At 48.2% G+C, this 14,911-nt stretch overlaps 3 protein-coding genes across 5 annotated transcripts in view; 2 read left to right on the forward strand and 1 right to left on the reverse strand.

The window, feature by feature from the left end:
• Positions 1–2: 2 nt before the first annotated feature.
• On the reverse strand, positions 3–9,567 carry LOC122363279 (vesicle transport protein GOT1B-like). Of its 2 annotated transcripts, none has more exons than XM_043332361.1 (5): positions 9,092–9,567; positions 2,961–3,052; positions 2,254–2,432; positions 1,725–1,806; positions 3–747 (listed from the first exon to the last, which is right to left on the reverse strand). In XM_043332361.1, exons 1-5 carry the CDS (start codon positions 9,114–9,116, stop codon positions 703–705), a joined length of 423 nt encoding a protein of 140 aa, XP_043188296.1. In that variant the 5' UTR covers positions 9,117–9,567; the 3' UTR covers positions 3–702. The 2 variants fall into 2 exon arrangements, with proteins under 2 accessions (XP_043188296.1, XP_043188295.1); XM_043332360.1 differs by lacking the exon at positions 9,092–9,567 and adding an exon at positions 4,224–4,771.
• Positions 3,196–14,911, forward strand: part of LOC122363276 (multidrug resistance-associated protein 1-like) — a 107,299-nt gene continuing 95,583 nt past the window's right edge. The window contains exon 1 of the mRNA XM_043332348.1: positions 3,196–3,808. The gene's annotated coding sequence lies outside the window, so the exon portion shown is untranslated. The remainder of the gene's footprint in view (positions 3,809–14,911) is intronic.
• Positions 10,351–14,911, forward strand: part of LOC122363277 — a 33,480-nt gene continuing 28,919 nt past the window's right edge. The window contains exons 1-2 of one of the 2 annotated variants that reach the window (XM_043332355.1): positions 10,351–10,691; positions 14,714–14,863. In XM_043332355.1, the coding sequence (XP_043188290.1) occupies positions 10,688–10,691; positions 14,714–14,863 (154 nt within the window). In that variant the 5' untranslated portion in view covers positions 10,351–10,687. The remainder of the gene's footprint in view (positions 10,692–14,713; positions 14,864–14,911) is intronic. The other variant, XM_043332357.1, reaches the window with a different exon arrangement.

Raw genomic sequence — 14,911 nt, forward strand, 5'->3', positions numbered from 1 at the left:
TACTCTTTGGGAACAAAGCATATATATTATGTTTGGGACGTGGACTCGCATAGACATTAGTGCAGCGCACAGGTGAAACAGTACAAGGACTGCGGTGTATGTAATTTGGTTGGAGTAAACCAAGAATACAAAGCTACGAGAGATCGCAGTTTCCACTTTGGCCGAGCAGCCCAAACACTTGGACATGGCTCTCGGTCTCGCTTTATCCCACGTAACAACTGTCAACCACCAGACGAGCCCTCCCTTACACAGACACCCCACCAAACCCACAGAGCGGGACGACGCCCCCTACGGATGATCCACGATGGCGCGGTAAGGTACACGACATGGCAGCCTTCGGATACGCTGGCGACGCCTCGCTCCCAGCGGCGACAGAGATAGCTGGACGCTGGCGTCGTCGGCGACTTTTCATCCACGCGAGCTAGTATCGCCAGGAATGAAGCCACCTCGCGCCGCGGAGCCGATGGACCCCCGCTGGTTCGGGCATCGCGTCACTCCAGTGTCCGAACCACACAGTACGCTCACTCGCGATCACATATCACCGGACGGCGCATGCAGTGCCATCTGTGGGTCGCCACACGAACTCGAGGTTCGGCACTTTGTCCACTGCTCACAGCGCGACTCGGGTCGGCGCCGGCAGTGGGCCAGGCATAACCGGCCGCTGGTCACTTTGTCCCTAGATTCCACACAGCACCTTCACCCTCACACCATTTGCCGTGACGGATCACCCGACATTTTGTCCAGGAACTGCAATGAATGCCGTCCGTCAACGATTGGTCGCGGGGCGACCCGAGTGATCTCATGAAGACGTAAGAAGCTCTGAGTGAGCTGTGAGCTTTGAGCAGCATACCCGATTTTGTTCAACGTTAAGGGCAGGAAATTTAAAGAACGTGCACCTTTTAAACCACAAGTCGTGTTTTGGCAAAACCGGATGATATACACATTTCACAATACAAAACCATAACATTATTACGGAGCGAGCGAAGCGAGCGGAAGCTTACGTAGAATAACGGAAATTTCTGAGTATGAGCGGCCGGCCGGCCGGCCGTGGTCACGATTCTGCGACGCTTATATCTCAGCAACCACTTGACCGATTTACATGCGGTAATTTTTGTAGGGTAGCTTCATTCCTTCTACCAAGTATTGGACTATTCCCAATGCATGTGGGTGACCCCTTATGCACGTGCCACGTGCAAAACGAAGAGGTGTCACTTTTGTAATTGTTGCAATATCTCGGTAACTACTTGGCCGATTGCGCTGAAAGTTGGCATGCAGGTAGGCATCCACTAGGCAATGCACATCCATGTGCCGGGGTTGGGGTGCTGCTGCACGTGCGCACGTGCAGGGGTCGATTCCAGATCTCGAGAACGGCTGGACCGATGGCGCTCAAATTTGGTACATGGCTAGGGACCGGTTAGTAGGGTGCCGTGCAAAAGTCAGTTGGGACCCATTTTGCACGTGCGCACGTGCAGGGTGCCGCTTCCAGATCTCGAGAACGGCTGGGCCGATTGTGCTCAAATTTGGCACATCGCTAGAGACCGGTTAGTAGGGTGCCGTGCACAAGTCAGCTGGGGGTACCCCCTCGAAATTTCGCACGTGCAAGGCTCACCCTCTCGCTCGCTCCGTTAGTCGCCCCAAAAGGCGTTATACTAGTCGATAGAAAGAAAGCATGACATCCTATGAATCATGCAATATCAAAACAATTCATCACAAGGTTCACTTACCGGGCCGATCACAGGGAGATTCAGAAATGAACCTATCACAGGAATTCGTCGCAAAAAGTTTATAACAACTGGGAAGAAGCCGCTGAAAAAGGATACCAGACGTCAGAATATGAAATTCGTTTGCATCGCATACATAATGCGCCCTATTTTTCTTTTTTTTTTTTTACTTTAAAATGTTTATTCTCATTGACAAATATATACTAGGGATCGGTCTCCAGAAAGAAAACACTTCTTTTTTATGTACAAACAGAATGAAAAACAAACAGTTACTTGCTTACTGAAGGCAAGACATTATGCTATGAGCCGTATCGGTATTGACATTATCTAACCTTATCGGTTAGATCAACAAAATAAAAGTCGACGTAAATTTGTACAACTCAACGCCAGATTGTCATGCCTAATGCAAAATGCTCACAAAAATAACGCCTACCCGAGAATCGCTATAGTGATATCGGGCATCATCCCCTCTCCTGACCACCACACATAAGATGGTGCCGCGGGCAGACGGACCGCAGCCTGCGGTACCCACCTGAAGAGGACGACGAAGCCGTACAGTTCGATGATCATGCCGACCAGCGGCCACCCTATGAGGACCACGAGGATGCCGCCGAAGAAGGAGGCGGTGCCGCGCACCTTGTGCGACTGGAAGAAGAAGCGAAACGTCCGCTCCAGACCGATCACAAACGCCAGGCCCGACAGGAACAGAATCTGAAACGGAGAGCCGATACAATGGTCAGAATCATACTATTGTCACCAGATTGCATTGAATAATAAGCTAGAGCTTATCAACAAGTTTTATCTAGCTTTAAGCGACGCACATCTACGCCCTCCAGCGTTTTTCTGGACCGCCCAGACGAAGCCAGACGAAGCCACAAGCACTGCGGTACAGCATACCTTCCGGCGTTTACCACTAGTGCCATCTATCGGTGAAATCGAAAGCTTAAGTACCTACCTATGCGATTGCGATTGTGATGCACCCTTCCCGTTTCTACACAAATAAAACTTTCTACACACAACAAAAAGCGTAAAATTTTCCACCAAATATGTAAAATGTCCAACATTATCATCCATTTACCCACAGGTGTTCGTATTCGCAAGAGGAGAGACTCCATAATCAACAACACAATACGAGATATTAATTAAATGTGAAGCTTGAACCGTCTCTACTCATAATTCTGAACACATAGAACGGCTCTCAAAGCTCCTCAGATCAGTGTCACTCGACCGAATACTCACATTCCCGATAGCCAGCAGGCCTTTATCGAACAGAAAGAGCACTCCGAGGAAGAGGAACGCCACGCCGAACCCCACCAGGCCTATGCCGATCTCTGTAACAGACAGAGCGTGTAGGCTGTCACTAGGTCCGATCTGCGAGAGAACAGCAAGCACACTGATGGCATGCAGCCCACGGGTGGTAATATGTGTTATGCACGTGACAAATTGTTGTGGAAATGGGTAACAAACACAGTTGACAAACATAAATCGTGTGGCAAAGAGTACGGGACAGTTTGGTTGTTTGGATTTAGTACTTTCGCTGCCCCGTACGGGATCGTGAAAGTGACCCTTGCGTCAAAATCGCGAAAAGATACTTGACATCAAAGATAATTTTAACGGCGAATATCAACAACATTGTAAAATCATTTTACCCCGGGTAAAAACAGGATCGGGTGAGGTTGTCTTTCAGGATCGTTTATCTCAGCGATTAATTGTGTAAATTTCAATTAAAACTAACAAAGGCACAGAGCTAGGCCTTCCTCAAGATTCACATCAAGCGCACTTGCACCCTATTCAACTGTCGACCCAGTAACCTTGAGTCGATTGACCTATAATAGTCCAGTGCCAGGCAAATGTAAACATCCCTCAGAACGCACGGCGCACCAAGTCACTCTCATTTGTTCTAAATAAACCAGTGAGCCTCGCGTTGACAGTGTGGAAGTGTGTGGAAAAACGATCAAATATGTCAAGGAAATTCACTCGTCCAAGCTAAGTGATCAACACTAGACCAACATGCATCAGAGTTCAAAAGGGCGACACATATTTCAAGACGCAGAAGTCGGCATTTGGAAAGGAAAATCGATAAAATGGTAAGTAGAAAAACCGCACATGGATAGCTGACTATGTTATTTGGACCAAAACGTCGTGAACACGCGATCATTGCAGCGGACCCGCAGACCCGTTGACCGATATACAGCACCCTACCTCGGTTAAGGCTGAAACAGACTCTTTCCGCGTTCAGGAAATCGCATGCGAGAGCCTATTCAAATACATTGTAATTTTTCTCGCATCAATCGCTTGCGGGAGGTGCGTGCGATTGATGCGAGTGTGCTTCCATGTATTTGAATAGGCTCTCGCATGCAATTTCCTGACTGCGGAAAGAGTCTGTTTCAGGCTTTAGCCTCAGCCACGGCCTGCCGCCCTCTTCCCCCCCCCCCCCCTCCACGCCCTGAGCCCTCCTTCCATCGCTCTCCCCGTCCTCTCCTCTCCTCTCCATCCGCCTACCCTCTGCCATGGTGACCACGTGGAACATTTTGGACCGGCGCGGGCGGCAACACCGCCGTCAGTGAAGTCAGACAGACGGTAGACAGTAGTGCAGCGGTGAGTTTCAGTGGTGGGCGGGCGGCTACCGGCCGCCGCCTGACGCACTTTTCCGGCGGCACGGGCGGACGGCTCAGTCACGGCAGTTGAGCAGGGTTCCTAAACTGTCAGACACTCCACAAGGTCGGGTCTCACTTCTCAGACACTACGTTCGGACGGATTCACGATCGGCCAGCCTGTAAGTTGAGACTGCCGGTTCTTGGCCACTTGGTCGGCACGAGTTCACAACTATCGGTCACTCCGTCACCACGGGTTCAATGTCCACAACTCTCGGATACCCAGTTGAATAGATTCACACTTCGCGATTCTTGGCTAAGAGCGAGCGGCTCTTGATCCCTCAATAGCCACAGGCTACCAACAGCTAAGAATGTGGCACACAATCTTGGCTAAAACCTCCGTCTGCACCTATTCTTGACGGCTCGGGTTCGCCGTTGGGTCTCTCCACCGTCACCCAGCCGAGTCCCCGCGGCGCCTAGCCGGCAGTCGGGCGGTCGCGCAGCAGGCGCCTGTTGCCACACCCGTGCCGGGGCGGCCGTTCGCACGGCGCCGTGAGCGGGTCACGGTCAGTTCGGCCTCCGCCCAGTCTCCGCGCACCACGCACTGCCGCCGCAGACGACAGAGACACTTGTGCCGTGACGCACTCGCTGACCGGCCGGCGGCGACTGAGCCCCTCCGCTGGGCTGCGGGGGGGGGGGGGGGTCCGGAGGGCGAGAAGTCGGCGCGACAAGTCGCTGCATCTTGTCCTTTGCCCGGGAGAGACGACCGCGGGTCGGGGCGACGGGAACAAGAACTTTAAACTCTGGCTTTGAACGGTTATCAGCACTTGAACGATGATCCCGCACTAAACAGGTCATTGCGTTTGGATAAACCAATTTCTGATCAAACCGCTTTAGTATCGATTTAATCAAATGTCTCCGGACTCAGCCCAACGCTAAGTGAAACTCGTAAAAAAGGCCTCTTCGCCCTTTTTTGAAGGCATACGCATTCCATATACAGGGTCCCTAATGATAATAGCGACGGTGGCTTCAACTTTGGAAGGCTCGGTATAGACTCTTACGATGCCTACGGACAGTCCTGCGCTAGGTCCTCCAATGAATCGAGCTCTGCACGGTGGAACACTGCCAGCGTCCGGTTCCACGAGGGTTAGGAGAAGAGCGACCGCTGCCGCTCTCTGAAGGCGCCCTCATGGATCACGGGACAAGCAGACAGCCGCGGACCGCACCCCCGGGCGGTACGATCTGTCGTCACGACTGATACGGCAGGTCGGAGCCGATATCGGGAGCTCGGAGGACACCGACGGCGCCCGGCAACACGGCGACAGCCACCGTCTGACCGGTCACGACAGGTCCAGCAGGTCAACAGTCAGCAACATAGCGGAAAATATCGCAAAGGCATCATGCCTCTCCCACCGCTCATCTCGTATTATGAGCAATATGTTTCGAGACAGTCAGTGGTGGTTGACGTTGACACCTACTATGGATCGCCGGCAGGACGCCTACTGGTTGACCTGACCTGACCTGACTAGACCTAAAAGCATAAAGACATCATCCGTGATTCAAAGTACCTAACATAAAATCAGTGATCAGCAACCCGAAAAAAACGCATAACAACCTCACTTTACGAAGTTCTAGCGGGTCCCGATTTCCCGACTAAAGTGGGACTCAGTCGACTACTGTGGGACATAGTGGGACTCAGCCGGTCCCAGCGGGATAAAGCGGGACTCAGCCGACCTCAGCGGGACATAGTGGGACTCGGCCGACTACAGCGGGACAAAGTGGGACTCGGCCTGTCCCAGCGGGACATAATGGGACTCAGCCGACTACTGCGGGACATAGTGGGATTCAGCCGGTCCCAGCGGGACACAATGGGACTCAGCCTGTCCCAGCGCGACAAAGTGGGACTCAGCCGGCTACTGCGGGACCAATTGAGACTCAGCCAACTACAGCGGGACAAATTGGTACTCAGCCGACTTCAGCGGAACATCGTGGGTCTCAGCCGACTACAGCGGGACATAGTGGGACTCTGCCTGTCCCAGCGGACAAAGTGGGACTCAGCCGACTACTGGATCCGGTCCCGCTGGAACCGGCTGAGTCCCAGGCAACTATATTCCGCAGTATTCGGCTGAGTCCCACTTTGTCCCGGTGGGACCGACCGAGTCACATTGTGTCCCGCTGGGACCGGCTGAATCCCACTGTGTTCTGCTGGAACTGGACGAATCCCACTATGTCCCGCTGTAGTTGTCATGCCCAGTAATCCCTCCTTCATCGATAAAAAAAAACACTCATCGATAGTAGTCTGTCTTAAAGGCCGCCCCACACTGGACCTCGCATGCGGGTTGTGAGTTTGCGGGTTTTGAGTTTGTGGGCATAATACCAATTCATAGTGATTAGACCGCTCCCTTATGGTAACTTCATGAATGCAGTGAAGCCGGCACACCTTCAGAAAATTACATATAGTCGCAATACCAGCACAACGAACCAAAATTCGACTCCAACGAAAAAACCGCAAACCTCGCAGAACTCGCAGACCTCGCAGCGAGGAAAATCGAAAGTTGACTCAAAATCAACTTTTGGAATGTGATGCAAGGTCGTTCGCAAGCTAAAAACATGCAGAATCGCTTGTTAGATGGTAGTGTGGGTCACTCAGCTTAGATTGTATTATTTACTTTTGAAGAAACCCGAAAACCCAAAACTCGCAACCCGCATGCGAGGTCCAGTGTAGGACGGCCTTAAAAGTATCGCGCAAAGTAACGGTGGATCCGAGGAAGGGCCTGCTAAATTTGAGCCACCGAAGCAACTGACATCCTCGTCCGGCATTCCCCAGGTCACAATTGGTTGGGTGATTTTCAAATTATCGCAGGCCCTCCCTCGGTCAGGCTTGATGAATACACCGTCACTTTGCGCGGCACTTTTAAGACAGACTGTATATTCGTGATGTAATGTAACTGTTATTGCTAAGACACTAGCGCCAGTCTCAACGTCACAGCCTGTCACACTACCTCCAGCCATATACACGGAAGTGTGACGCATGCTATACGACTACCCATAACTCTTAGACTCTACCTGTACCTGACACAATGCATGGTTGGGTGTAATTCATAAATGTTTTGTGTAAAAAGTATCATAAGTATCAATGTGTGGTATCGCTTTTCAACCTTAGAACTATCTATGCTTTCTTTTTATCTTTTTGTTTTGTAAATTTCTTTGGTTTTTAAGGGGTGCGAAAAGGAAATCACCTACCATTAATTCAGCGACTCTCAATATTTGTGCTTGGTACCTATCTCAAATCCATGCACAAGTCTGCTTAGTTGTCTTGGGTAATTAGGTATAGTTCATTTATTTTAAGTTTGCCCCTCACAGTAAATGTCTCTTTGAACACAGCACGAGAATTGCTAGCTCAATGACTGAGAAAACTGGTTAGAGCACATTGTATTGGAGATATGATATTTTCAAAATAAGTTTTGAACACCGATGATGTAACGTTATGTTAACCTTCGCCCTGGCAGGGGTGGGGGGTGATGCAACCCCCCTAAGGTTTTTCGAAGATAGCGTAAGCGCTGCCAAATTTGGCACAGCCTATGGGGCAGCCTTTTTACTTGTGACCTGAAAATTTCAGGTCCGGGTGACCTTGGGTCAGGTCACCAGGTCAGAAAAACCGGTACAAGGTCATGGTCAAATTTCAATTTTCTTTTTGCACCTGTCCAACTCACAGTTTTTGACTGATTTCCTTCAAACTTTCAGGATGTGCTAAGTTCACCGAGTTGTATAACATATAGTTCAGGTTTTTTATGTCACTGACCTGAGGTCAGTTAGAGGTCATTACGTCGTAATGTTAAGCCCACGTTAAGCCAATGGGAAAATACTAAATTCGGAAAATACTGGAGATATCCGCTTCGTTCTATCACTTTTGTGCTTTGAAACCACAGTACTTAACAGCAGGTCACTTGGTGCTTCTTTATTTGGTGTACTTATCCATGGGTCAGGTCAAATGAGGTCAACTGAGGTCAAATGACATTTTTGCCAATAACTTGGCATATAATGAAGCTAGAGCTTAAAAAATGGTATCATTGTGTTCCTGGTGATTAGCCGAATCGAATGATATGCGATATGATGCAATTTGGTTAACTTGAACTCAATTAATTAATTAAGGTTTACTTCATTAGACTTCATTGATCATTTGACGCGCCTTGGCGTGCTGAGTTCACTGGTGCTTTTCTTTTTCTCTATCTTAATTAGATCAAAAGTTATAAGCGAAAAACGTTTGACCTGTTTTTAGCGAAATTTTTACATTTATACCCCCAAAACCCCCCAAATATTGACCTAGGTCCTAGAGCAACCAAATTTGCACAGGGGCGAGAACTCCAGGGGGCCCACCTACCAACCCCCCCTGCCACGCCGTGTTATGAAAAATGCCCTGCCAGGGCGAGGGTTAAACGGCGTGCAATGTATTAATTAGTTCAGACATAATTCCTGAGAAGTCGTCTATCCCTGTGGGGCTGTAGGTATTGACAAATATGAGCTGAGTCCGTGAAATAGTAAATAGATTTGATGAGCTTGATTGAGTGTGAAATCTGGTCAAATCAATGTGCGCCAAACAGTTTTCTCAATAATTCAGCTAGCAATTCTCCTACTGTGTTCAAAAAGACGTTTAAAGTGAGGGGCAAACTTAAATAAACGAACTATACATACCTACTAAATGTAATGCCATTGAACAATAAAAAATTAATAGGTAGCACATGAATTAACACAAATAGAAATGGATAAATTACTTACTTTGTGTGTCACTTATTTGCAGCATATTTGCTGTGAATATTCACTTATTGTTCTTGTCAAGGATATGGTGACAGATAAGTAGATAGGTAGGTATCCAGATTTACAGTATCAATTAGCAATAAGCATACAAGTCCGATTGCCTCGCTTGAGAAACTTGTCTCTAAGATGTCCACACACAAACTTAGTAGTGCAGTTCACTGTGATGCCAATTATAATGGTGAACAGTGTTCACCGAAACAAATACCTAGGTACTTCATTAATTTTAGAAAACCCAACTAGGTATCTATTTTGCTACAATCTGTTTGGCAGGACACGCAGGCTGGAAAGCAAAACCAATCTGAATCAGCCCAAATATTGTTCAAAATGGTATCAGGAATTATGAGTTGCTTAGTTACTGGCTATCAAAACAAAAGATAACCTTCAACAGTAGCAAATTGCTAGGCAACTTATGAATCATTTCTGCTTTTGAGCTTAAAGCTATAAGTCTTGAACACTTTGCTTTTGGCGCAGAGCTGCATTATTTGTCTCATGCCGGTAAGAAACGTCAGCTGCTGTGACATGGCATTAGAGCGCGAGCCTTGCGGTATAATTAAAATTATACTCTAAATGGTAAAGTTTAGCAAGTATAGGGCATTTTTAAGGATTTTCATCAGTCATTTTATTCATTACAATTATGTTGTGCGTTACTTATGGTATGTTATGCAGTAGAAGATGATATTGCATTTTGCATCGTAAGCTGCTTATGATCGACGTCCGACGATCGACTGCTTGGTAATAATTTTTTCCTAGCGTTTTTCAAAATATACTCTTGGCACGTAATAATGCATTCAGATGGTGCCGATAAGCAATGAAACATGCAGTATGCCTTGGATAGTTATTTTCAATATTTGCAAATGACACTCATTTTTTCTTGCCCAGGAACATAATACAATACACTACATAACTCTGATATTGCATAATCATTTTTGTCTCTCAAAACATTTTTCTTTTACAAATAATTGATGAAAGATACAAAATTTTGATCAAGTATTTTCTACTCATTGCAATAATATTTTGAATCAGCTGATCTCTCGTTACTCATCGAAGTCTCAACATACCCACTAGAGATTTTCCTCTGCCTGTGGAGGAAGACAACGGGCTATCTTCCTCTGCCCGTGGAGGAAACTGGCAGCACTTTCCTCGAGGTGGTGAGGAAATTGTAGCGCGGAAGTTACGCTTGATAGAGTTGTTATTGTGGTTAAAAATATAAGTAATATACTGTCTATAGGTGACTTTTTTCATCATTAAGGCATCTTCACTACCGTTATTTTAGTTGTATTAGATAATGACCATCAGGTACCAGTTGGTACACAATTAACGCCATTTACGGCGTGGGATTGGCTTCTGCATTCATTAGCAGTGCACCTCTTTCTGCGAGTTAGCGTTCTTTGCCGATTTGTGTCAGTGTGTAACGGTCGATGCTGCCCTGCGTGCCTTGTATTTCAATTTGTTGTGGTTTCTCCGTGATCTCCAGGATCATTTCTTCAATAAGTTTGTTTTTTCGAATTGAGAAGGGCTATTTAAACATTGTTTTTGCAAGAGAAGCAGCAAGAAACAATGGGTAAGTACCTATCAGTGTCCACTGGCGTATCTAGGATTTCTTCGAGGGAGGGGGGGGGGGCGCAGTCAAAAGGGCCCTTGATTGACTGCGTTGAAAGGGCCTTAAGTGTCTGAGTTGAAAGGGTGCTAGCTGCGCAGTGCGCTGCATGAACTTGTTCCAGAATCCGGGCTGGGGCAGGGGGGATGTACCATAATAGAGATCAACCTAGGGTACCCCAAATCTCAGTGTCCCAAAATTTGTAGATGTGGGTGGGAAACGACATCCAAATGCAAATCATTTTCCACTCTCACCTCCAGTTTTCAAGCCCAATTTTCCACTCCCAATTCCGCCGAGAAGGAGCAATTGCGGGAATGGTTGTTTTACATCTGTCACAATTGTAGATAGATTAATGTTTTTGATCATTTTCCCACTCTTTTTGGGCCTTACCTAACCGACAATTTTTCACTCTCATCCTTTTTTTGGTCAGCAATTTTCCCCTCTGACACCCAAGCAAAAATATGATTTTGGTACACTGCCAAATCTAGTTTTCTCACTGGGATTAGGTCACTTATTTTTCACATCTTGGCCTTTTTAACGAAAAAAACGAAAATATTTGTGAAAAAAGTGAGGTATTCCATCTCAGCTGAGTGAAGAATCTACTGTTTTGGCAGCCTGGAGGCTGGAATAAAGGTTTTTATCTGCCAAATGAGTTGCCGAGCCAGTGAAAGAGGTGGATTATTACATGCTTTCTTCCTTTGTGACCCACAACCCCTAATTTCTGGAGGACAAGCTGCCACAACGGTTCCTGGCCATATGAAAAGTTGTGGTGCACCGCCCTTATGGTCCCATAGTTCTGGGGCAAGCTGCCCCCACTACCCCCTGGTTCCTGCGCCTATGCGCCTGTAGATTTCCGATTTCGATTCCTCCAGTTGGATGGGCTCAAATACATTATGAGCGGAGCCACTCCCCCCCCCCAGCCAAAAAGTTGGAGGTGCTCAGCCTCTGCTACCCCCTGGTTCCTGCACTACTGAACCCGCGCCCTGCTGTGGGGGGTCAATTATATTGCTTTTAAAACTTTCAGCAATCAATGAGGACAACAGTAACTCTTTTAAAATGTATATCTCAATTTTGATAGTGTTAAGCTAAGATCAGGTCAGTTTTGAGAAATCTCCATTAAGCTAATGGGAGAAAATTAAAAGGCACCTCTCTTGCATGAGCTTTGTTCTTAACACTCTTAAACACCCAGTTATATGAGCAGCCATGTCACGATTAAGTGGAATATGGCACCTGTGATCTCCGTTTATATCCCTGAGTGATTCACCAGAGCTGAGCCCGTCCAACAGGACAGGCCGACCAGCCCCCAAAGTCCCAATGCACCCTGCTACGGGTGTGCTCCCATATGAGCTGTGGTGCGCTACAATGGGAGCCGCCCGCATGGAATAGTTACCCGTCCAGCCCGGAACAGGGGTTGTGGCGTGGGTAGAAGCAGAAGGATTTGAATGACCTGAAGATGTGAATGGCGAAACGGGTGTTAAAAGTGCTATTAACTATGCTTTTCCTAGGCACTGTAGCTCTATTCATTTCCGAGTTACGCGATGGTTTGTTGAAAATTGCCTAAATTGGACCTGAAAATTGGCGAAATTTGACCTTTGATGACCTCTGTGACCTGACCTTTGACCTGATCTAAAAAGTGACCAGAGTAATTTCGTAATTATTGTTTAGGTAAGCTCTTTCGAAGGTTACTTTTGGCGTGCTGGTACGTGGCCCAGAAGCCGAGTTAGAAGAGCCCTGACCGAACGAGGGGGGCGCGGGTGCTACCACATATTTTTTGCGACATCTCGGAACACGTCGGCAACAGAGAGCTGAAACTGGGCATAGGTACCTGATCTTTGATGCAATGCGGGCCTTGTGACACCAACTGCATTTTCACGGGGGGGGGGGGGTCCCTGTTCGTCAAGGACCCCTCTGTTACCCTCAGAGGGACCCTCTGGTGCCCTCTGAAGACTATCACTGGCTTCAAAGGGCCCTCTAGTGCCCAAGGGCCCTCTAGGTACCTGATAGGGTCCTCTGTTTTTTTTTTTTTCTCCAGGGGCCCTTTTTTTACCTCGAAGGGTCCTCTTATACTTCAGATGGCCGTTTATTGGTCTAATAAGGCCCCTGGTGGCCTGAAATAGCCCTCATATCATCCAAGGTGACCCCCTGTTTGCCTTAGAGAAGAGGTCCCTCCAGGTGCCTGAGAGGGCCCTGATTGTGTCCCAAAGGGCCCTTTGTTGGGCTCATAAGGGCTTTCGTTGGCCATCTGCCCTCTTTGAGGCAGATGAGAGGGTCCTCTGTTCGCCTCATAGGGCCCTCTGGTGGCTTCGGACTTCAGAGGGTCCTATTTTGACATCAGAGGGCCTCTCTGTGGCCTCTGAGATCCCTTTTTGATCTCAGAGGGCCCACTGTTCGCCTCAGAGGGCCCTTGATTCGCCTAAGAGGGCCCTCTGTTCGCCTTAGAGGGCCCTCTGTTCGCCTTAGAGGGCCCTCTGTTCGCCTCAGATGGCCCTTTGGTGACCTCAGAGGTGAGAGGACCCTTTTTATGCTTACGTATCAGAGGGCCAGCTCTGAGGCCCCAAAAGGCCCTATTTAATCTCAGATAGCTGTCTTTGACCTCAGATTGATCCTTTTTACCTCCTTGTGGTGTCTAAGGGGGCCCTCTGGCCTCTGTTTGCCTAGGTAAGAGGGCCCTCTGTTTGCCTAAAAGGACCATATATTCGCCTGAAGGAGCCCTCTGATGACCTCCAAGGACCCTTTCTGATCTCAGAGGGGCTGTGGCCTTTGAAGGCCCTCTATTCGCCTTAGAGGACCCTCTTTGATCTCAAAGGGCCCTATTTGAGGTGGCTGAGAGGACTTTTTGTTCACCTCAGAGGGCCCTCTGTTGACCTCCAGGGACCACCTTTGATCTAAGAGGACCGTCTGTTGGCCTCATACGACACCTTTTGGCCTGAAAATTGTTCGGATACTGCATGGGGCCTTCTGTTCGTCTTAAAGGGCCCTCTGTGGCTTGAGAGGGCCCTCTGTGTGTCTGAGAGGGCCCTCTGTATGCCTGTCAGGGCCCTCTGTGCCTGAGAGAGCCCTCAGTGTGCCTGAGAGAGCCCTCAGTGTGCCTGAGAGGGCCCTCTGTGCCTGAGAGGGCTCTCTGTGTGCCTGAGAGGATCCTGTTCGTTCCAAAGAGCCCTATGTTTACTTCACAAGGTCCCTCATTGGCCAAAAGGTGCCCTCTGATAGTCCTCAAATGGTCCCTAAAAGAGTTCCCTAAAACTTTTTCAGTATGCAAAAAAAGGGAAGTGGTAAAAAGGGCCCTCAAAGTCATTTCATTTTTTCCGAGTTAAAAAAAAAATTCTAGGCTCCACGGGGTCCCCAGGACCCCCCCCCCCCCGGATATGCCACTGGTATCTACCCAGTGATTTGTGGTATGTTTTGTCATGGGATTGCCTTCTTCAGTTATCTAACCTGGTCTCACTTGGTTTGGTTCCTGGTGCCAGAAACATAAAAGCAGGAAAGGATGGCAAGGAGAATAAGGGAACCCAGAACTTAAGACGTGTGTTATCTGGGTCCCAAATGAGTTTTGCATGGCACCCTACTAACCGGTCCCTAACAGAGTACCACATTTGAGCACAATTAGTCCAGCCGTGCATGAGATCTGGAATCGACCTTTGCACTTGCGCACGTGCAACAGCACCCCCGCCATGACCCTAACTGTGGCACAGGGAAATGCATTGCCAGTGGGTCTGGATGCCTACCTCCATGCCACCTTTCTGCGCAATCGGCCCTGTAGTTGCCGAGATATTGCAATTGGCCGGCCAGCTGCTCACACTCAGAATTTTCGGAAAGACTGCTCGCTCCGTAACAAGTAACCTCAACCTCAAAATTACGACGTTATGGGCGCAAAATGACCTAAGTAGTTGGCGCCCCTTAAAGCCCCAATTAACAAGCAAAGTAACCTCAATTAGTTGAATGTGCCCGTGATAACCTTATCCTTATTTTACCCTTGTGTTTTTCAGATTCAGATTCTTCTTTGTTTGAAGAATTTGATATGACTGCAGTTTCACCCGTTAAGAAACGGAGGAGGTACCTATGCCATTTGGGGAATGGAAAGGGAAAGAAAGCGACCACTGCATCGAGGAGAACTCCGAGGAGGCAAGGAACGCCAGGTATGTAATGTAATTAGCGTTTTCTAGTTAAGCAAGAGACGAAAGTGT

The sequence above is a fragment of the Amphibalanus amphitrite genome, unplaced genomic scaffold (genome assembly GCF_019059575.1).
Source record: "Amphibalanus amphitrite isolate SeventyFive unplaced genomic scaffold, NRLGWU_Aamphi_draft 000613F_arrow, whole genome shotgun sequence".
NCBI classification, from domain to species: Eukaryota; Metazoa; Arthropoda; class Thecostraca; order Balanomorpha; family Balanidae; genus Amphibalanus; species Amphibalanus amphitrite.